The sequence below is a fragment of the Dermacentor variabilis genome, chromosome 2 (genome assembly GCF_050947875.1).
Source record: "Dermacentor variabilis isolate Ectoservices chromosome 2, ASM5094787v1, whole genome shotgun sequence".
NCBI lineage: Eukaryota > Metazoa > Arthropoda > Arachnida > Ixodida > Ixodidae > Dermacentor > Dermacentor variabilis.
In genome coordinates, this window is record NC_134569.1 from 61,693,484 (window position 1) to 61,717,359 (window position 23,876).

Sequence of the window (23,876 nt, forward strand, 5' to 3'; positions counted from 1 at the left end):
GAGCTTTGTACAGTTTAAATACCATATCATCGCCCTTGATCTAGCTGAAAGCCGCTGTTACGTTTCGCCTACGACGCGCGGTTTAGCCGGCGCGACTGCAACAAAGCGGCAGACATTTTGGCCCGTTCGGCGTCGCCGCTACGCTCCCCGCCAAGCGCGTCCAGGCATGTTCCGATGCCACGTGTCTTCATGTGCGTGTGTGAGTGTATGTGTCATTGTGCCCGACCAGAGGCGCTACGAGAGCAGAAGTTACCTTCTCCTCCCAGTCTTTGTGCCCGACCAGCGGCGCTACGACAGTATGCGTCACCTTATCCCATTGTACAATCACGTGCTCGTCTATTGAGGGGTTCCTTCTTGCCCTCAACTGCGAGAGTATAAAAACAGCTGCCCCCGGACGCCAAAAGGAGGGCTCCGATTTCTTCTGTTGAGTAAAGTGCTCTCCCGTCTCTCTACTTCGGTCAACCTGACCGCCAACTCTTTGCGATGTTAAAATAAACAAGTTGTTTTGTTGTTACCAGTCGACTCTTGCTTTGCCGGGACCTTCGGATGCTTCCAGTTGTACCCCAGGCCGCCAGGCCAACGCTACCCTTGGGGCTTGCGACCCAGGTGCAACAACGGGCGTCAGCGCCGAGTTCCCAACAGGTCGTACCATCGGTGCGACCACAACAACCGTTGCCATCGGTGGGATTCAAACACCGCCGTGAAGTACTGATTGGTCTGAAAGGCGTGAGAAACGGAAGGGATTTCTTCAGTCGCGCGTGAACGAGTTAAGCCGTTTCGATACTTACGCCTTTTTTACGCAGTCGATATGTCTTATTCGTCTGCTGAGTTCTAAATCTGAACATAAAATGTATTCCACTTGGTTTTGGTAAATTAGTTCTCTGACACGCTTGCCAAGCGTCTACCAAACGAATGGATTTAGTGATACCGCTGAACCTGCAGCGTTTAAACGCATTTAAATAGGTTTCGTAAATAATAATAAAAAAAAACTTAAACTTTGTGACTGCAGTGTCAAGGCTATGATGACCACTGTGCTGTGAAGCGCAATCACAATGTGAAGGCTACCAATGTGACGTTATACCGACACAGTTCTGAATTCCAGAGTTGTATTGTTTACCTCTGCGTCCAACGGGAAACAAGAGATGGTGTATTCGGTATACAGCAGCATAAACAACCGCCTCGCTCAGTTGTACCAATGTTGTCAGTGATGGCATCCGCGCTTTCGCGAGAGAACAAAACGGCCTATAAATGAGTACTTATGCGAGCACATTTTTCTCTAATAATACCTTATGGCACGCGCAAACTGTAAGTATGATGGAGTTAAAGAAAAGCGACAATCAGCAATAATTTAACAGCCAACAATATATGTATGTGGATCACCGTTGCCGTTGTTTAAGTGATTCGGCCACTCATATTGACTTGACTCAGGGTAGAAGGGCACGGCACAAATGCGCAGATATGCATGTTTTGCTACGTTTTCACATTATTTCATATCAGCGACGCACGTTTTCCGCAATATTTGACGCTAACAACGATCTGCGGTTGTAGGTGTCGATGTAAACAAGTGCACGTGCCGCTTTGATAAATCCAAAGCGGAAGGCTGCGCTCGAAGACTTCTTGAATATGCGAAATGTCTAAATAATGCGTAAAAAGAATACAAAAAACGAGCTCCAAGTGCAGAAATCAGCGACAACAAACTCCGAGGCAGCCATGTCGGCAAACGGAGCTCAGCGTGCCTTTATCGGCTGCACTGTTTGCACAACAGCGCACTCAGGCCTGCTCACCCAGTAGTTGGTGAGTGCTACATGGCTCCTATAGGAACGGCATGCTGCCTCGAAGAAGCCATTAATAATTATTCGCGATCCACGAAACGCACAACCGACGCGCACTCAACGTGGGCGCAGCTACGCAAATCAACCGGCGAAAGCCCCAGCACCCTTCCAAAACGTTTTCAGCGGCGCGCGGCAGAGGGCAGCACAGGAAAATGAAAAAGTAGGGTAAGGCTCACTGACAATTTTTTATGGCATTTAGAGCATATGCTTCGTGGCCCTTGCGCTCAAGGGCCTGGCAGGGTGAGGCATTAGTGCTACTTGCACGTCCTTACATTTTTCTTATTATCACTTCGCAACATATATTTATGGTCATAGCACACCTCACTTGTCATGATCATATTTTAAGCAAATATATATTTTACCCATTTATAGAGTGACTGATTTTAGGCCCCTTTACAGCCACAGTACATCCTTGTCTCCATGTGCCATTGTTAACTCATTGCGCCGTGTGTTTGGCGTTCTTTGGCCAGAACTGGCCCTTGCAACATTAAGCCCCATTAATCATCAAGTTGTCGGCCCTACTCGTTGGCAGAAATTTTACAGCATAGTATGTTAAAGCACTTCCACTGAAAATGATTACTTGATCGTGTTTGACAGATGTAACAGCAGCATCTATTAAAACTCACTTGCACGCGTTGGTGCCCTCTGTGTCGGCCAAGATTTGTGTGTGAGCCGGCCAAGGGTGTCTACCAACTGGGAAAACCGGGAAGACTGGGAATTCTCAGGGACCTCGAATAGTCGGGAGATGTTCAGGGAAAACTCAGAGAATCTGTTCTTTTATCAGGGAAAATTAGTCATAATTTGATTGAAAGGAAACGGAAGTCACGCTAACGCTGACTCGAGTAACAGAGAGGAATCGTAACGAATGTATGAATGAATGAATGAATGAGTTTATTTCTCCTGTTTATCGTCTTTAACGCCTATCGTCGGCTGGGGGAGTTGCCAGTGCACAGTCAATGACCGATTTTCTGGATGCCTGGTAATTCGGACGGCTTCGCGTCACCACCGCGTACCCCATAGAGTCAGTGTATAAAAACTTATGAAATTTCGGACGCAAGAACCCTTCGCCATCCGATTTTCCGGACTTTTTTGCATGACCGCAGCTCCTAAACGGCATTAATCAAAGCCCCCCCCCCCCCCCCCCCATCACCACCTCCATTTTGATAATCTCGCCACCTCGAACCGACAATCTCGCACGCAGATCCGCTGGCAGCCGTAGCCACCACCGCGGCAACGCTAAGCCTAGCTACTTCGACGTTCGCTACTCTTAGCAATTCGCCGCTGTTAGCAATGGCACCGACTCAGCCTCTGTAATCCTCACTATTGGCTTCGAAGCTCGGAAGGCACAACGCGTTGCCATATGCGGGTTTCTGAAAGTAAGCTTCGCCTCAATATAATAATGTTACGCGTTAAAGCATGCGCAAAGTATTGCGGTGAAGCGTAACAAGTGTGGGAAGGGCCAATTGTCATGGAACCCAGCATGTATTCCTTAATTATACACGCGTGCACCCGCCGTCTCTTGTGACAGTACGAGCCCCAATATGCGTAATAAGTGTACTGGCAGGCATTCTGGGTGTTTTAGGACGTGCCTGTGGCTATTTTAACCCTTGAGGATAGTAAAAGACATGCGTTCATTTTTTTCAGACTGCCCGATTTTTCGGATGTGCGCTTCACACTCGACAGCCGGAGCACGGAGTTCACCGTAGAATTATGTGAGCAAACATTGTCCACGGTATAAATCTGCCGCGCTAAATATAAGAAATCGGGCAAGCTGTATCAGGAACGCAGCCGCAGGGAAGTTCACGAAACAGCTTGTGCTTGTTGCAGAAGGTATGTGGACGCTATAGGCTATACAAAAAATGACCTAACTAGCCAAGTTGCAATTATTCGCGCATTAGAAAGCTGACATGCCTAAGTTATGTCACAGCTAGCGGTCCCCATTTGTAGTGGGCCCGTTCGTTGTACGGAGGGCGTTTGGTAAAGAAATGCACACCTTGGTGGTGCCCGAGTCTGCACTTCGCCACTCGAGCCCGCCGCCTTCGTAGACGGTTGTCTACCGCGCTTGTCTTTGTTTGCGCTCCTTATTAAGACGGACACGTTCCGCCGTGGTCAAAAGGGTTGAATACACATCTGTATTGCTGGCCGAGTGTCCTCACGCCATTTCCGGGCCCTACACGTACACCCGGGAGCAAAAGTATACGGACCATATGGTCGCCGAAAAAACAGAATTGCTTCGTAATTAGCTACATAAACGGAAACTGACGAGTGCAATAAAAAATTCGTAATGCCGAGTTTAGAATGCAGTCTTTATTTCGAGTTGCATTCCCAGACGGAGGGAAGAATGATCTTGATCGCGCACTCGTTGGTCCGTATGCTTTTGCTCACGGGTGTACGTGTCGAATGCAGGTGTGCCAAAGTCGATGAAGTTTGAAATGTTTGTAACAAATAGCACCAGTTTGATGAATTTTACCTAATAACGCACACAGCGCCTTCTGAATCGCAACCGACCCTGTTCGGATGGACAAACATACTGCCGAGCTACGCCTCTGTGAACCTTGCCCGAGGGGCTAAATTTAGCTCCGATTGCATCATGCGCGTCGCGATAACGGTGCCATCTGCGAATGCGACACATGCATGGTCGAGTAATGGCTTCTTTACTCTGCACAACGATACCAAAGTAAAGGCATGACGTTTATTCAGCTTACATGCTTAACTTATGATAAAGCTATGTTGTGGGGCTCTTATGGTCTAATCTTTAAATCGCGCTTTTTATTCGTAGTGGGCGCGCACTAGCATCCCTCTGTCTTGCTGCCCGAGTCTCTTCACGCCATTTCTGGGGCCTGCATGTCGAACACGGGGGCGCTATAACCGAGCCAAACGTGAAACTTCTACAAATAAATTGCACACTTGTAGGCCTTATAACTCCCGATGAGCAAAGTACCACTATGGCTGAGTGAGTTCTCTGAAATGCGACAATTCCCGCTCGGATGGACAAACATCTAACTGCCTAACTATTTAAGCCTTATGTCTGTCTGAATGCCGGGCAAAAGGATAAAAATTAGCTGCGATTGCGTCATGCGTGGCGCGGCAACAATGCCATCTGCGCAAGCGACACGTACATGATCGAGTAATGGTTTCTTTCCTCTACACAATGATACCAAAGTAAGGCGCGTGGGTAGTATGGTGGCAAATACTCAAGCGGTAATACTAGACGTGTTTCCGTCGCATGCGGTTTTAGCAAGCGACCCCCTCTGACCGATTTTAAAGACGTTTGACGTCAATATATCGTGGGGCGCGTCCTCACGCTTTAATGCCGAATAAAACTGAATGTCCTTTTTTTTATTTCGGATAAGTCGTCGGACAGATAGAGCCGTCCAAGAATTTACTTCAGGCCATGCAAGGCGCTACGTTGACCATAGCAGGTCATGGGACGATGTAGGCACTCCGGCAATTTCCCTGTACGTGACACCGATGTCAATCCCGAAGCTTCGCTTTAGCTTTACCGTATATTGCCAAACTTGACCCAACCAATCCTTAATTGAATGGCTAGGACACATCTGGCCAAGATTACGCAACAAGATTTTTTTTAAAGTTGGGTATGCTAGTATAGACTTCGCATTTAGAACGCAAATGATGGAAACAAACGTCCTTGCCTTTGTCCCGTTCGAGCATTTTTTTTTCGTTTTAAATGCCATGTACCAACTAGCCCAACAGCGAACTTTCTTTGATAGTCTATACATACTCATTGCGAGCTTGAGGCTGCTGTTCGCAGTGATCGATTTAGACAATTAAAAATAACACTGGAGTCTTCTTTTTCCTTTTTCTTTCTTTGTCCCTCCTCTTTGAGACGCTTTGTATCCTATCCGAGTTACAAGGGACGAAGAGTTGCCTTCCAAGCTCTTCTCATTTTCTGCAAGGTGCATTGCCGCCAGGGGCAATCTGCAGGGGCGTCGGTATAGTGATCTAGTGCTGGATATTTGGAGTGACACGCACGGTTAGGGGAAGCGGGAACACACAGCCGGCCACTCAGGTCGGGTATCTGCATGCGGCAGCCATCCAGACATCTGACATGGAGGCAACCTCCTCCCTTCCGACGGTACCGATTGCCGTCGAGGGCAATGCTATCGGCTGCTCGCGCGTTTCAGCGACACTGCGATGCGGCCTATACTGTAGCCTGTGTGGAAATGCTGGTGTCGCCATCTGGTTTGATGCGCGAAGCACTGTTTACTTCTTGTTACACACTTTGCGTTAGGTATAGGTAGGTTCCGGTCGCTCCTAGTTTCGGGCCTCTTGAAAAGAGGTGTGCGTGTCTGATGGCGGGAATTGAACCAGGGTCCACGAGCGGAACAGCGTGACGCTCTCTATACCCATGCATTACGCCACATACGAAGGCATACTTTTCTCGTGCCAGCGCCAACTAGCGCTTTAAAGACGAGTGGGGCGGACGCCACGTTGCACAGCTGCTTATATAAGCGTCAGCACGGCAGTTTCACCCATACTTCCATACAGCTATAGCCATAGCTCGATGGGACGCTGTGTCGCGCTTCACCCACCGCCTGCGGGATCGGCCCACTTTCTACAGTGACATGGTACCGGCTTCGGGATCACTCAGGGCGTAACGAAGTAGCTTGTAACCTTTCTTCCGCCGCATGCCACCGCTCGACGGCGTCATATATACAAACGTCGTCTTGTTGGTCCATCTGGTAACGCTTTGCAGAACCCTAAACAATGCTGGATATACAGTTATACCTGCAAATGAAATGATTCGCAGAGCATCGCCTCCCACAGTGCGTGGAAAGTGAATAATTTTGTGTGTGCGTGCGCATGTTTCCTTTTCTTTTCTTTTTTGCTTCACAAGGACACAGAGGAAGTTTTTCTCAAAGTTTGATTTAATGTCAGAAGTCACTGTAGAAAGGAGACTTAGAAAAAGCGACTAATAAAATAGACCAACATGACGTGCAAGATAAAGTACGCATTATATTGCAAATATGCCATTTGGCAAACTACGAAGACTTGCGCCGTCTTCTCGTCAGGAACGCGCGTTACGAGATCGAAATTTGTGACGTGGTGATGCGCTATAGCAAACGAAGCATGTACACACGAGTTTAAGCCGACCGCTTGATCGTATAAGGTTGTGATGAGGTACGCAACGGGTGAGCGAGCTTAGTCACACATTTGCTCTTCCATGGCTCTTCATTTGCTGCGGGAATGCCGGGGTAAAGGGAATGGGATGATCGATGTCGTAGTCGTTGGTTCGTGCGCCGCGACGCGCAAACTGCTGCGATAAGTCAACGTTCGAAGCTACTTCAAGTAGCTCTCGAAAAATAATACTTGTCAAGGGGGGCATGTACACTTGGCTAATGAAACATGACTTGATCATTTATGGACTCTCGCCCCGTCTTTACGTCTTGATATGAAAGGGGATCGAGGCACGGGTGGGGGAAACAAACGAGGAAAAAAAACGCACTTTAAGATCTAGAGGCAACTCGATCGTACTCTATTCTTTTGTTGCTTCCGCATATATTTCTCAATGTTGAGAGGAAGACGTGAGCAATATAGCACAGTGGGTAAAGCGTATCAGAATGGCTATATGCTATGGGCAGCATATAGCAAGCTTTCCCATTTCGTGGCCAGGAATGGCCAGGAAAGAATCTTCTTGTATCCCGAAAGTACTCAATTGTTCGGTTCTTCGCGGCGGATATGTACGGCAGTATAAGGTTTATACCGCGGTCCTCTTAACTGCAGCTAATCGATCGCCATATCAATAACATTGTTCGTTACACCTTTTTTATTAAGCTAACGCTGATGGAGCTATATACACGTGAAGTTTGTGTCAAAAGTGCGCAGGCCACAGCGCTCAACATCGGAGTTGTTGCTGGTTCTCGCGGAGAGGTTCTCACTGCATTTCCGACACTTCAAACTTTGAGGGAACGGAAAAGAAGAAAGTTCCTCACATTTTCACAGCACATCTCGCTTCTGGAGATGAAGCGGGAAGGCCATCGCACCACACGCGCCGGCCTTTATATTCCTGCCGTTGCCTCTTTTACTAACCCTCTTTACTAAAACATTAGAGTCGTACTGCAGCGAAAAAAGAAAAGAAAGCTTGTAGAGTGATATTTCATAAAGCAATTTCGTCGCAGCCAGTGTTTGCTGCGGCACTAATACACCATTTCTGTCTCGTATGACGTACCGAAACGAAGGCGCGAGACTGAAACGCTAACGGCAGCCAGCAGCTCGTCATGCCTGCGACCGCTTCAATAATTGCCATTTCCTCAACACGCGTGGTAGCGTGCTGTTCGATTGGCGCAGAAGCGAATTTGTAGCTGGTGGGCTAGAACGCATGCTCTCTGTAGCTGGACATAGCGTGGTGCGTCAGAGAGCGGTCGGGCGAAAGAAGCTGCAGCACGAATACCCGGGAACGTTCGGCGGCAGACTCATGCTTTCCTGCGTGTGGCACGTTTTCGTCGCACTACGTCGCGTGGTGAAGCGGTCTGTGCTTCGTGGAAGGCTCCTCGTCTAGGTGTAGCAGCCACGAGGCCCACCACTGGCTACTCCACGGAGACCGCGCTCGCGATGGCCCTCTGCAGCGGGAAGGGTCCGTCGCCGCAGGCACCGGCCCAGTCGTCAGAGTTGAGGCTGAACGTCATGGTGCCCCCGTAGCCGCTACGCGCGGTCCACGACGCCTGAGATGCAGTAGGTTGAGAGGACACATATTAATTGCCGCGGAGTGTGCATGCAGCCATTGGTGTAAATATTGATACAACCCTTAGTTCTCAGTTGGTCGCCGTATTGTGCAAACTGCCGACGAAGGCACAGGGAACTAAGCGAGAAATTAGTGAACAGCATGCGACATTCCGATGTCGTTGTGTTCCGCGCAAACCTGTGAGCGCGTGGCTAGCGCGTACATCGAGATCCTTCAGCGCAACGCGGTCGATGTCTTTTTACGAAAGTGGCGCTGAATAAATCTCCCACAATAACTTTCGGCGACGGTACAGCGCGTTGACAATGGCGGGCAAGCTCATTATACTCATCTTACTTCACCATAGGGCGCTTATGGAATTCGAAAATGGAAACTAAGGGAAGTGTCATCGTTTCCGTTACCCTAATTGCTCTGTTAGCATTTTAGAGCTTAAATTGACATTCCACTTTTAAGCGCGAGCTTCCATGTTTATTTCCCGGCCACGTAGCACGAGTTCCTATAGGGGCGGTAGCGGCGGAACGAAAAACAAAAGTTCATGTATGTGTGTTTACGTACGTATTAAAGAAACCGAGGTGATCAAAAAAGGGAAAAAAAAGGAAATGACAAAATCCCGAGCCTTCGTCTACACACGGTGTCTCTGGTACCGTCGGTGTCACTTTAGGGCGTTAAACATTCAGTAAGTGAAGTCAGCCACTCAGTCACTCGCGTGCGTAACGTGTGTTTGGTAAAACCAACCTTGAGCGCGACACTCTGTTGGTCGTCGTAGCTAACCCACAGTTTTCCTTTGTGCAGGAAAGGCACCATGGCTTCGGCGTCGTACTCCCGCTGAGCGCCGTTTTCAAGCAACGTGCACACCTGTTGGGCGTATATAAGGCATGACGTAAGATAGCGAACGCAGAGGCCGCTTGCATGAAGTTTACCGTAGCTTCACGCAATTGAAAGCAAGCTGCCACACAGTAGGTTAAGGAAGCACAAAGAGCGACTACTGCGTGATGCTTTTGACGCTTGTCACCCGCATCATCATCATGATCATCATCATTACTGGTCACTCAAGGAAGAAGGCTTCTATCGGTGACCTCCATTACCATTACTTTTATATACGGTGCGGCAACTCAATACTGTTGCTTTTGCCGAAATCTCTTTTAAGAAGACATGCGCAAGCGATTTCGGGAGTACTGATACATAATATACTAAAGGAACTAATAGGCCTACGACATTCTTAGAAGAACCTAGAGAGGCAAAAACTATGAGACACGAAGAAGGCGATATGCAACACAAGTGCTTGTGTTGAGCGCCTGTGTTGTGTGTCACCTTCTTCGTGTCTCGTCATGCTTGCACTCTCTGTTTTTCCGAGAACGCAATGCGAAGTAGCCCACCTATCCCATCCTAGGGCTTCTTACCACAAGCATATTTGGCGTGCCAAGTAGAAAACAAGACCAGATTGGTGCAGGAAGGCGAGGTGGTCAGTCAAAAAGAGCGCCTTTCAGTATGCGTCGAGGTGAGAGAAGGAAGTGGACATGGAAGGAGAAAGAAGAAGAAAAAATTTAAGAGATGTGGCCGTAAGGGCGGATCTGCATACATACATACATGCATACATACATGCCTACATACATGCATACATACATGCATACATGCGTGTTGGGCTGCTGAGCACGAGGTCGCGGGATCGAATCCCGGCCACGGCGGACGCATTTCGATGGGGGCGAAATGCCAAAACACCCGTGTGCTTAGATTTAGGTGCACGTTAAAGAAGTTGTGGACGCATGTATGCAGTGTCAAGCTAGAAGTGCGAACGTGCACGTTGCCGTCGGATTCGCGCTCTATATCCGACGTGTGGTCACTAATTCTGATGACTGCAGCGTAGGAGGGTGGGGGATATTCTGTAGGTGTGCGCCTAGCCTAGTGGATTGTCCATTTCGGCCGCCGCTGATTTGCTGGAGCTGTACCAGTGAGAAGGAGACTAGCTGGGGGTGCCTGCCTCATTCTCGCCTGCGCCCCCTCCCTCTCCGGGTCTCGCTGCCGTTTGTTAAACCACACACACACACACACACACACACACACACACACACACACACACACACACACACACACACACACACACACACACACACACACACACACACACACACACACAACACACACACACACACACACACACACACACACACACACACACACACACACACACACACACACACACACACACACACACACACACACACACACACACACACACACACACACACACACACACACACACACACACACACACACACACACACACACACACACACACACACACACACGCGCGCACGCACGCACGCACGCATAAAAGAAAGAGAACAGGCACAGACGGGCGTGTTCTCTTATAATTAATGAGTGTTCTCTAATTATTATTTGATTTGAAAACATATACAGACTTCGAAGAGAAAAAAAGAAAGCAAGGAGCTGGCTGACAACTGTCACCGGAAGGGGGACTTCTGGAAGGATGGGAAAAAGCCATAAAAACGGAACAAAGATGAGAAAAGGAAAAGAAATAAGAAAAAAAAGAAAGGTCACTCAGTTTCAAGAAGGCAACAATGCTAGACAACAATAAGCCAAATAAGGCATAGCGAAAAATAAGCAATTTTTTAAAACTTTCAAATAATTTAATGATGAGGGCTAAATTGGCGATAATAATCGAGTTCTTAATAAACGAAAAGAAATGAAATTGGCATAAAAGAACTCTCCTCTGACAAGGGCCGATTCCACTGCAATATAGGTGCATTTCGAATGACACACTCAGAGACATGTACCTGAGCGTAACTGACAAATCCGCCGCCGTATTCGTAACGACCGGCGGCTAGCGAGCCGACCTGCCAGCGGTCGGGATCGCGCAGCACCCACGACAGTCCATAGGTCGGAATGCCCACCATGATCTTGGACTTTGGCATGCCCAAGGTTGCCCACAGCTTGGCGCTTGACTCCTGCGCAGGTTAGCAGCATACCAAAGCAGGGTGGGACAAGACTCTCGCGCTGCACTATGACACAGCAAGGCGTCATAACGTAAAACGCACTGTGGATTCAACTCAGTTCAACATCTATTTACAGAATGCACAGATTGTGCAATGTTGATGACCTTCGTCCTTCTTACACAGCCTGATCGGGTTAGGGGGACTGCATGGTGTGTCAGGCAGGCAACAACGCACAATTCAAAAGTGCAACAAATTAACACATTAAAATGACCTTTCGCTCTAATTACACGGTGTGCATACAAGTATACATTGACAGACATTATTATGTATAGCAAGCGCATACGCGTGCATGCACAGCGAACCAGTAAAGCTTTTCAGTAAATATCTTACGTACCGACATACTATATGCAGACTACACATATGTAAGAGAGATTAAGCTGAAAACACAGAAATATAAGGGAACTGGCTCTACCACCGGCGCACGAATGTTAATTCACTGTTCAAGTAGACGTGAGATCACAAAAGGTACACCGCGCACAGGACATGGTGCGAAGGAAATTATAGTTCAGTCTCCCCAATTCGCGCATATATTGTAATATTGCCGCAACGTCACATGTTACTCCTGCGACCCCAACACTGATGGACGTGATAAAGTTCATACACAGGAAAATTACGCATGCTGCGTAAGCGCTGCTCTGCTACTGCGCACGTTCTTGGCGCGTCTCCGACTGCCGTCCTGAGTGAAGAGCGGCCTTCGCCGCACTAGTACTGTTAGTGTGGCGAAGCACGCCTTCTCAAGTCCGTGACCGTGAGCAGCGCCGAACGCCGTAACGCCGCGCGTTTATACGCGAAGCATCCTTTGCCGTATTCCAGGTACTTTGCACTAGGCACTCAATGGCACACTTTGTACTTCGTTTTCTTTGTGCTCACGCCTATTGAACTCTCACCAACATTCACACGCGTTCATAGTCACTTCCATTAATGCTATTCATAATGGTCACAGTTCGAACAAGACAACGACAGAGTCAAAGGACAGAGGACGTCGTCGTCTTGTTCGACGACACGAACAAGACGATGACGGAGTAAAAGGACCCTCCGTCGCCGTCTTGCTCACGCTGTTACTATTGTGAATGTACACCAACTCGCCCAAATTTCCACTTTAATTTATGAACACTAACCGGCACACATGTTCACGCTCATTCTCACGTCCACTCACATTCGCCGACGAGAAGTTTTGAAAAGTTAAAAATATCATAACAAGGCCTATTACGGACCATACTGAAGCCCGACACCAGCCCGAAGCTCTTAGGCCAAGTCAGACGAAGGCGCGCGTCAAAACTTGCTCTCGTGCGCGCACGCACGCACGCGCACACGCACGCACGCACTTAAATCATACGAGAGCACATTAAATAATATGTGTCCGTACTAGATTATCGATTGTGTAAGTTGAAGTTATACGCGAACCAGCTTCTTTTTTCCTTCTTTTTTTGTGGGGTTTTCCTCTCTCTCTTATTTAGGGCCGCAGCGCAGAGAGCGGGCGAATCTCGAAAGAATGTAATCATTGCAAGAAAGAAGGAAGACAGGTACCAACCACATTGAGCGTATTGAAGTATGGCGGGTCGGTGGTGCTGGACCGCAGGGGACTGTTGTGACGCAACCATGGTGTATACCAGTTGTAGATGTTCAAATCATACGTCATCAGGTTCACAAAGTCCACGGACCTGCGGGTGGGGAAAGAAGGGCTTTGAAGGGACGATGCGTTGGCTCCCTACTTCAAGGGAGCGAGATGAAAACGCGTTTATCCTCCGCAATGCCCGAACACAGTTCCTCAAGAAGAAAAATGAGAAAAACACGTCCAACTTTATTTCTAGCCATGGGGAGTGCATTTGTACAGAAACAAACAAACAGTAAAATGTTATTTGAGTCGAGACCTAATTAGTATAGTAATTATTCAGTAACTGGTGTGCTAAAGTATCCGCGACTGAAAAGTGATCCCAGTGTATCAAAAACACTACTGTACGCTATCCATATGTAGTTCCCCATTATTAAGCTGTAATTGTGATGTATTAAGCTCGGAGTTGCATATATGAGACGTTAGAAATTACAGGGTTAATTAGGCCTCTATATGTTGTGGTCTGTATAAGGTGAGGCGAAAATCAGGAGCCGCATGCTCTGAATATATATATATATATATATATATATATATATACATATAGTTTCTGAATGCTTGATTCATTCCATGCCGCGTGGGGTTCATTGAAGCCGCCATGAGCGGATCTGAACACGTGACTACGTTTTCTTTCTCGCACTTTTAGACACGTGTTCGAACCTGGCCATCCGGGGCGGCTGCCTTCCGAAAGGGGAGACAATGCGACAACGCAGCTGTACTTGGAATTAAATGAACTTCAATGAGCCCCACACGTCGTGCGTCATTTAGGGACCTTACGTCGAGCAAATCGGTAATTCAAGAAATGAGACGCTTTATTGAGTGATTTGACAACCCAGTTGGTTACGCGCATACCATCATAACTGTACAACAGTGCTACTGCTGCAATCACGAAATATATCAATAATTAAGGGTTTTGAGTGCTATGGTATCTCGCTGTAGATATATATTAATTTATCGATCAAAACTTTAGAGCCACCATGTAGGGCGCTTGTGGTCTGGTAAACATTGCTAAGAGGAAACCGCTAACCCCTTTACCGCTTCTATCTTTCATGCCAACTGGATTGTCATTATAGTCACGTGACGGGTTCTCATGCCATAATTTGCGTACTAACTTATTTTGCAGTGTGCGTAATCAGCGGGATAATCTATTTGCTCCTACAATATATCCTTTAGTATGAGATTCCATCAGCCTCTCGTGGTCCAGAAACGAGGAACCTGTCACCACCTCATCGGACGCATGCATAGACTGCACCGACTGCCCCCAATGGCCTCGAGATATATAGTATCGCCGTGGAAATTTACTCACAAGCTAATATTGATTGAAAGTAAATTTTTTAATGCGAAAGCATTATATGCCCCACTACGCGAATTTCGTAGGCGTATATGCCCCACTACGCGAATTTCGTTGGCTTCAGATGGTACAGAATATGGCCGACGGCGCAAAGAGTAAAAACATTTCATAATATTCTCGGATTGGCATCAAATTCTTAGGGAGGTTCCTGTAAACGAAGCAAATTAATGGCTTTGAAACGAAAATTTGGTACATTTCTATCTGGGTAAGGGAGTAGATTTTAATGAAGAGACAGGAGGAGAAGTCGGCCTGGAGAGTGTGTCTCTAGCCTGCTACTTCTCACTGGGGAAGAGGAAGCGGGAATTACGGGGAAAGGTAGGTGGCAGGTCATTATGATACGGTACAATGAGCTACTATATACATGTTGTCCAATACGCGAATGCGTCGTGCATGTAGACACAATACACGCACGAGTAACCTTGTCCATACTAAACATAATCGCGTAAACACCGTCTTCACGTCTCACGGGTCCTAGAGACGGCCGTCTAAGCCAGTCTCACATAGAAAGTTTAAGAGTGACTTTATGTTGCGTTGGGCATGGTCCACTCTTCCCCACGCGCCTGAAAGTTTTTCTTCCGAAAGAGGGCGTGAGTCCAAACAGTCAATACAAGACTGAAGTGTCCTTCGCTCGGCCACATATTGAGGGCACATGCAAAGTATGTGAGCTATTGTCCCGGTGTTTGACAGGAGCTACAGTCAGGGTCCCGTTCTCGTCCAGTCTTGTGAAGGTGTCTGTGAGTGTACGCCACACCGAGCCGTAATCGATGTATGAGTGTTTCCTGGCCTCTCCGCAACCGAAGTGGAAGCCAGACTCGCAAACTAGCGGCAAGTCTATGGAGGCACTCTTGCCGATGTTCGAGGTTGTCCCATTGTCGCGCCATAGAGGTTTTCATGGAGTTATGGAGCAAGGCGTTGATGTCATACCGGGGAAAATTAATTGCATAATGTTCTTGTCACTGTGTGCCTTTCTTTTTTTGCCTCCGCGTCAGCCTGTTCTTTTCCAGCTATTCTAGAATGGTTAGGAATCCGCTGCAGCACGATGGTATGTCCGGCTTGAGACGCCTCAGTAATCGGAGTCATGATGTCATAAACCGGAGCACTACAAATGGTTCTGTGATTCATATAATTGCTTATGAGTTGCAGCGCCGGTTTTAAGTTACAGAACATTGTCCAATCTTCGAGGCTTTCTTGAAGTATGCAGCGGACTACTGCTAGAACGCCGGTCAACTCAGCTGCTCTTGACAATATTATGTATCCTAGCTTGAACCGTTGCGCGATCCCCATTCCAGGTACCGGGTAAGCTGCCGCGGAAGAGGTTTGTGTCACAGAATTATCTGCAAAAAGATGTTCGGTATATCCATACATGTAATCAATGTAGGATAGCGCGAGATGCCTGAGCCCAGCAAGCGGCATTTTCGACTTCTTCGTTATTCCGGAGACTGATAGTCTTACCGTTGGCTTTGCCATTGTCTAAGGGTAGAGCTTCCGGTATGTCATGCGGTGCGAAGTTCGACGGCAGTAGATCTTGTTGCGACAACAGAGTTTCTGAGTAGGTGGCGTCAGGCCGTACGCTTGTTGCAGAAGAACTCGAGCTGGGCACGTGCGTGCCTCTGCAATAGTGCCCCAAGTAGAAGGACATCGTGGTAGTCCTAGGCGAATTCTCAGTGCGCGAGCCTGAGAGCTTTCAAGTGTGTGCACGCCAGATGCACTAATCCGAGAAAGCACAGGCGCACTGTAGCGGAGGTATCCAACAAAAAAGTGCCTGGTAGAGCAGCAGAAGAGATGACTTGGATGGTCCCCACGATTTTCCAGACATATGTCGAATGGCTTGAGCAAAGCTGTCCAGATTTTTCCTTAATGTAAAGACGTGCTTCGACCAAGACAAGTCATGGTCGTCGCTGACTCCGAGAAACTTGTGGTGGGTTACCGAAGGTATAATCTTCCCATCAATCATAATGGGGTGGCAGGCCATTGACTTTCGTGTAAACGCCATGGCTACACTCTTTGTCGGTTGGAGCTGTAGTCCCCGACTGTTTAGGTATGTCGACGTTATTGACACTGCACGCTGTAGCTTCGTTGTACTTGCAAGCGCGTGGTCCACATGCAGGTGTCATCTGCGTGCACAGAGACCGAGACTGTGCCTATGAGTTCTTTTACGAGTCCAACGAGAACAATATTGAGTAAAGTTGGGTTCAGTTCACCTCCGTGAAGTGCCCCACGATAGACCGAATGGCTCCTTGGTCTGGGTGAGAATCGAACAAGGGCCTCCGCGGTGCGAGACGAGCATGCTTCCCCGACGCCACGGTGGCTACACGGTTCTCGTTGACTAGAGTTGTGGCCTAGTGCGTGCGTCATTGCACACGTGACGGCGCAGCCAATGGGGACAAGGTGGCGCCGCATCATGAGCGTATACATAAAATAAAAAATTCACGCAAAACCTCCTCTGGGAGTTGTCTAAGTATGCGTAAGCATTGTGTAACTAGCTCACCTCCACGCAGCCCGGTGTCGTCATCAATGTTATGAAACTTGATCCGACCAGTACAAAAGAGAGCGCTGTGGCGACACGGACTGTTGGACGGTGGCGCAAGGTGAATTGATTATGAGCTGCGCTCTAAAACATTCCACCAAACGGACTATAATGCTTTCGCATTCCCACACGTAAGAACTTTAAGTGTCTCTGTCGAATTTTTTTCTTGCTTTTGATGATCACCCGCTAAACCCCTAATCTATAATATTGTATAACTAAAAAAAAGAAGAAATGAAAAGGAAAACGTTAATTATTAAATTGGCAAATTCCTGACTTGTCGTGTGGTCAGCCCGATTTATCTGGCATTTTCGTTGAACAACGTTCATATCTTTCTATTTTCGAAAAAAGTCGAAATTGCACTCTTTAGATAAGTAGCGTTCCTTAACTGTTTCATTTTTTGTTTCTTTTGGGCGCATTGCCGAATTTTTATATTCAATGCACTGCACACTTTCTTCCTTTCCTATTTTTTGTTGTGCCTTTGTTTATTGTCAAATATTTTTCCGAATGAAATTGTGCTTATATATAACACTATATTTGCCATCACTTTCGTACGAGTTACATGTTTACTGTGCTCGTGGCGCCATAGGAGCCTGAAGTCACGCGTATATGATACTTGGCCTTGAGCTCCGGCGCCATGGCAATCGTGATGTCTCGTGTACTATAAAAGAACTGCAATAGAAATATGAACTTCAGAACCAGTCTCAAAACGCTTCAAACGCTTACCTGGCCATCGCCTTGACATCGTAGGCGCCGATGACGAGCAAGCTTTGAGCAGGCACCGCGACGGACAGGAGTAGCGGCCACTGGGCGTCCTTCCTGAACTCCACGGACGCCGCCTGTGCATGGGCATGACACCGCGTACGGTTTACATATTCGGCGTCCGAGATGAACCTCCAAAACACTCGGACGGACGCTGAAGCGGCTGGTCATTGGTGCGAGACAATTTGTTCAATCTTAAATCGCGGAGCATACTGCCGTAACGTGCGTGTGTATTTTTTTTTTATTTCGTTACGCGTTCGGTGGGGGCATAATATAGACGGGGGGGGGAATATAATAAAGGTAAATACCATAGTAACTTGTTGCAGATGACTAAGGAACGGCAAAGCGTAAAAGAACAAAGCGCAGTACAAGGAAATCTAGTAATAAAAATTAAGCACTGCAGTTCACAGCAAGGTTTGTAGAGATTACACAAGCTGAATTGTGGCAGGCTTCGGCTGCAACGACTGTTGAGGCCGCACCGCCGCGAACGTTCTTGCAAGTCGAATAAAACTGATTCTGTCAGGCGACGAAACACGGTCTCTCATTAGGAAAATCGTGCGAACAGCTAGCAGGTCATTTCCAGTCGTTCGCTCCTGCAGCCCGTCGTCTGAGAATAACGTCGGCATTTCGCTGCCACAGCTGCGGGCTAAGTAGCCGTCTATGACACTCTATGTGGGCCTGATATGCGACGATGCTTAGTTCGAGTGATGGCAGGCAAGACAGCCGCGCGATGCAGCTGGTTATGCGATCTTGGCTGCCGTGCTGACTCTGTACGAGGCGCACCTTAAGCAGGCGCGCGAAGCGACTGGCATCAATCAGCTTGGGGAACTCCCAGTCGATGTCGAGTCCGTCCAAGCGGGCTGCTCGCAACGCTGATATCGCTGAGGCGATGAACCTGAGGAGTGCGTAGAACAGAAGTTGCCATAAGTTACAGCTATCGAGAGGTAGCTTACAACTCCACTCACTCACTCACTCACTCACTCACTCACTCACTCACTCACTCACTCACTCACTCACTCACTCACTCACTCACTCACTCACTCACTCACTCACTCACTCACTCACTCACTCACTCACTCACTCACTCACTCACTCACTCACTCACTCACTCACTCACTCACTCACTCACTCACTCACTCACTCACTCACTCACTCACTCACTCACTCACTCACTCACTCACTCACTCACTCACTCACTCACTCACTCACTCACTCACTCACTCAATAAATAAATAAATAAAATGCTCAAAGCTCTATCATTATCTTCAGTCCTTTTCACCTCCGTGTTCTAAAGAAAGTTACAATTGCAAGCAGTGTCCGTAAAGCAGTATTACTGCACGAAGTTCAGTGCTTCTGCAGGCTAGACTGGGGATCTTGAACTTCCTTGCTCCTCCTGCTTTTCTAAATCTGTGTGCAAACGCAATTGTATAGGCTCAAAATTTTGAACAGAAAGCTCCTTTTCGTTTCTTCCGTTATATTCAGGGGCTTGCCACAGTGAGCTCGGAAAAGTACGCCGCCCATATTAGGCCTATACGTCACCTCCATCTGCTGTCGGCGCCGGACACCATAGTCCTGAAATTGCCGTCGCCCCCTCCCCCTCCTATGGAGATCATGAGCTTGAGGTCCGGTCGACGCTTTCGCAGCGTGGCCAGGGATGCCAATGCCTGGGGTCCACCAAGCGCGTCCAGGTCGACGCTGCCGTCTTCCGCGACGGTGCCGAAGCCCATGATCACATGACTGCACAGGCGCACGTTTACCGAGGCGATGGGCAGCGCGTCAGACGAGTTGACCGGCGCTACCAGGTAGCAGACCTGTTGGAACGATCCTGCAAGACATCGACGCAGCCGAGGCCTCTTTAGTGCTTGGAGCCATAGTTGAGACGCTCGTAAGTTGGGACAAACTCTTGCGATGACTTTTGCAGTCCTACAAGGACGATGATAAAGTTGACACTATCCTTAGGTTCGCACCTGTCTTAGTTTTAGGAACAATTGCCCTTTACTGCACTTTACCAAAACGATTCTCATTGATGTACAGTTGATCACCAAATTTTACGGACTACGAGACCACGAGCCCCTACTAGGATATGGGAACATTATGATGTGCAGTTTGACTGGCTACTTTTGCAGGCTGCTCGGAAATTCGACCTTTTTCTGAGATTCCGTGGTCAGCGAACTTTCATGGTCGTCTGCACAAAGAGAGAGCGAAAGTAAGTGTGCTGCGTGGTGCCACCCTCCCCGGAGGTTGTCCTGAAGCCCCACTGCACTGAAACATCTTGCCTGCACCGACATATCAAGCCTGCACTGGCATATCTTTGAACAGTACTCGCTGTACGTTTCTCGGAACTTCTGGTCGTGGGCCATGAGAGGTCCACACCATCAGCGTGCAGATGCCATACAGACAACAGGCTCATGTATGTAGGGCATAGGATGGCGAAAGGAGAAGCCCGAATGCTTTTCGGAAGCGTTGAAGTCACTAAAAATTTAGATTTCTTTCCCTTGGCTTTTCCTCCTGCACATCCAGTTCCACTTGAATCTTAATGCAAAATACACGGTGTCATCTGGATTCCTGTTGACGCGTACAGCCTTCGTAAAAAGCTCCCTGCACGCGTGCCCGAACGTGTCGTGTTTAGAGTGCATACTGTACCACCACAGAAGTTTCGCGGCTTCAAAACCCCAGAGGGTGACAGGGGCAGTGCTCTTTGCTATCTTGAGCTTAGAAGCATCAGTCGTGCTGCTGGAGCCCTGCCACAGTGCACGGCGGTGACAAATATCGTCACGAGCGGAATGGCTTTGAAGCTCTTTGACAAAGACCGCACATGTGGCTGGCTGCTAATACGGAAACATTCACAGCTCCTGTTCGTGCCGCACTAAAGCAGATTAAACCTTGTGACCGCAAGAGCCAGCGACGAGGTAGTCATTAAGAAGCAAAGGGTCGAGACGGCAGCTCTCCCATGCCATCGCAAAACGCGCGGTCAGGATAAAGACGTTGCCGGGTGGACTCACGTGCCGAATGCCAGAGGCAGCAGGTCCACAGAGCCCAATGCAGGACCGTCGGTGGCGCCGGCAGCAGCTCCATGATGGCGGTCGCCAGCCCGGCAGCCGCCTCTCACGGTCTCGGCGGCGGGCGAAGCAAGGCTGCGCAGATGGAAATAAAAGACGGGTGCCGGGGCGGCCCTCTGTTTGCCCGCTGCACCACTTAGGCGGTGAGCGCCCGGTGCCAACGACAGAAGATACGGAGAGAGCTACAGGTTGCTGGACGGCGAAAAGAAAACGCCAAGACGCGGAACCGCCAGCCAGCCATCGTCCCGGCAAGAATGCGACGAAAACTCGAGAGAAGGTAGTGCAGGCAACACGTGTGCGCGGCAGCAGTTGCAGGTGGGGAGCCCTCGTCGAAGGAACGGGAGTAATAGGTCTCCCAGCATCGGAGGCGGAGATGGCGGCGCACAAGTGGTTACGTACACACAAAAAGCAGAGAGAAAAGAAATGCAGGCGAGGAACAACGGCTGGCTGTCAACGAGCGGACGACGCTTTCTTCGTTCCTTTTGTAAAAGAGCTCGGTTATTCGGGGTCTCGCCGCCCCTTCTGTGGCTGCGGAGGAATGACGCATTCGCCGAGAGAGATCGGGCGAAATTACGCGCCGATGCATTGCGGGGTCGGAAAGCAAATAGCGGAGCGGCTGCGCGAAGACAAACTGACCGTCAAGCGATATATAGCGGCGTCTCGCGGGATTTGCAATGCGCTCGGTAAACGTGCGTCTTTGAGTGCGCAGTGTGAGTGCGCGCGTAAGAGCGTGTCTGTGTGTTCGTGACCGCCACCGCACAGGTGCGCCGCCGTGATAGGGGGGGGGGGGGTGCACTTGAAATGTATTGCCGCAGCAGGGTGACTGCTTTTGCTTGCCGTGATATGAAGCGCTGTATTAGCTAATGTTCAGATCGGTCACCGAAACAGTTTTGCCACTGAAGTTAGTGTAAAGCCACGACACATTTACTGCGCAAGAGCGATGCAACAGAAATATCTAAGCGTGTTGCCAAATTTTCACCGGATGAAAGTATTTAAAATGAGACAGACTTTCTGAGTTGTTTTCATGCCAAAATTTCGCACTCGCATATATTGAGTCAAGTGCCAGAATAAAGAAAGAAAGAAAGAAAGAAAGAGAAAAATCGGCGGATCCCACACACTGTGGAATTGATGTAAATGAAGCTTGCTATGCTGTTTGTTTTAATTAGAGATAATTAGCGGTGATTTTGGCGGCGAATGTGTAACTTCTGCAGCGTTTAGTCCAATACGAGAGTGGTAAGTTGATGTGAAACGTCGCCTTGCGTACATCAGTGCTGTTTGTCTGCGTAGTCCACAGAACACACATGGAGACGCCTTTGCTTGAGGCGTTGTGCGTCATTGTGAGTAATGAAGGATAGGGTTGAGCGTTATCATCGCCTCACATGTCACATCGCGTCGTGACAGAAGTGTTAAACTTTAATTCAATGATAGGGCTGTACGTAATTCAAGTAATATAATTTATGTGTATATTGTATACAAACATGCGCGGTCTGCATCACGTTTCACTGCGTAGCGAAGACGCTCCTGTTCCGCGCGACGCTTCTTTCAGGCCTTGGTGTCGTCGAAGCTGAGTGCACGCTTTATAGCCATTTTGCTGGAGCGTGTTTACTTGCTCCTTCTGCATACGTGGCCAGCACGCTGTTGAGACGCCAGCTCGAAGCGCTCTCTTCAGGCTACGGACGATTTTAATGTTTACACTATCACAGCTCAACATGCGACCTCCGTAGCCCAGTACCTGCATTTTACAGCGAAGCTGTTTATGGCTAGGGTTCCGTGCGTTTATCTTTTGCGCATGCAAAAACTGTGGGCCGATCCCGAAGATAGTGCAATACCGGGCCGACATCCGACGGAGGTGAAGTAGGCTTCAAACACTCAGCCGACTTGCAAAAATAAGTTATGTTGGACCCAAATGCAACCCGTATCAGATATAAGAACTCATACTGCACTTTGACCCACTTCGGCCGTTTCTGCGTTCGCACCGCCCTCTCTTTGTCGGCGTTCCAAGCGCTTGCGTATCTCCCTTCCTTTCCTTCCTCTGTGCCGTCGTGGCGGTTCCGTTGTCTTCGTGAATGTACATAAAAATCACGGTAAATGAGTCCGTACCTATGTGCAAAATTCTGTGTCACCTCTGTGTCGTATGCTAAACAGCTTCGCTGGTCAGCCACCTTCACAAAGTGAAATGGCTCATGATTTTGGGTCGCATAGGAAAGCAGGCACAGCACGTGTCATAAGCACAAATCGTGCAACGCTGCCGCGGCGGGGCCGGCCGGGATGCGCGGAGGCGAGCGCCATCTCGTGGTGTTGCAAGAAACCCAGCAGCACGCGCGGCAATGTCATCACAACAGCAGCGCCCGGATAGTCGGGAGAAGAGGCCCAAAGAATGCTTCGCTTAAAAAAAAGGAAAGGAAGAAATGATAACATAATATTTTGAAAACTAATCGAAGGAGCTTTAACGTACGGCAGGTATTACGATAAAATGTGCATTCACCAGTGACGATGGATTTTCAGAGACAATAGTCGCAGATTTTGCAAGTATTGCAAGCATTGCAATGAGCTGGAGTGCTAATGCAGGTTGTTTTCGTTTCATAGATGTTTTCGTTGAACAACGCTCTTTGATTTCGAATAAAAGCCTTGTCCAGTCATTTGCACCCTTAGCAGGCTTTATGCCAATCAGCTGAATTTGATTAGCTTCGGCCGCAATATAAAAGCGCCTCACAGGGCCTGGGTGACTGTAATCAGGGCCGGATTAAAGGAAATGGGCGCCCTGGGCTAATGCTCATGTCGCCCCGCCCCCTCTCCCTTTCTCCTCTTGGCACTTCCCCCACCCTACTGGTAAACTGCTGGAAGATACCCCAGGAATCATTTCAGGTGCGGTAAATTAAGAAAGAACAAAGCGCTATCAATGCGATTGAGGCGACAGTAATGCGTTAACATTAGTTTTGCAGCACACGGAACGCAAACGTAGCCAGTAACGCGGCTATCGGAATACGCGACACGTGTCCCTCCCATGGCTGAACACCGAGCGTCA

The 23,876-nt window shown here is 48.6% G+C and overlaps 1 protein-coding gene across 4 annotated transcripts; it reads right to left on the reverse strand.

Moving 5' to 3' along the window:
- Positions 1 to 140: 140 nt before the first annotated feature.
- Positions 141 to 21,477, reverse strand: LOC142571988 (endochitinase-like). 4 transcript variants are annotated; one of them, XM_075680756.1, is made up of 9 exons: positions 20,795 to 21,477; positions 19,332 to 19,617; positions 18,576 to 18,687; positions 17,757 to 17,869; positions 13,078 to 13,207; positions 11,328 to 11,498; positions 9,933 to 10,012; positions 9,268 to 9,387; positions 141 to 717 (listed from the first exon to the last, which is right to left on the reverse strand). In XM_075680756.1, exons 1-9 carry the CDS (start codon positions 20,865 to 20,867, stop codon positions 459 to 461), a joined length of 1,344 nt encoding a protein of 447 aa, XP_075536871.1. In that variant the 5' UTR covers positions 20,868 to 21,477; the 3' UTR covers positions 141 to 458. The 4 variants fall into 4 exon arrangements, with proteins under 4 accessions (XP_075536871.1, XP_075536874.1, XP_075536873.1 ...); XM_075680758.1 differs by lacking the exon at positions 141 to 717 and adding an exon at positions 5,639 to 8,515 and having other exon boundaries at positions 20,795 to 21,468; XM_075680759.1 differs by lacking the exon at positions 9,933 to 10,012 and having other exon boundaries at positions 519 to 717; positions 20,795 to 21,467.
- Between the last annotated feature and the right edge of the window lie 2,399 nt (positions 21,478 to 23,876).

What these genes read in the sequence shown, in the direction of transcription:
- LOC142571988 (XM_075680756.1), bottom strand. Translation starts at nt 20,867, where the DNA reads ATGGAGCTGCTGCCGGCGCCACCGACGGTCCTGCATTGGGCTCTGTGG. An exon ending in CTGCCTCTGGCATTCGGCAC is followed by an intron (nt 19,618 to 20,794) that starts GTGAGTCCACCC and finishes GATGTCTTGCAG; the next exon opens with GATCGTTCCAACAGGTCTGC. An exon ending in ACTTCAATACGCTCAATGTG is followed by an intron (nt 11,499 to 13,077) that starts GTTGGTACCTGT and finishes TAACCTGCGCAG; the next exon opens with GAGTCAAGCGCCAAGCTGTG.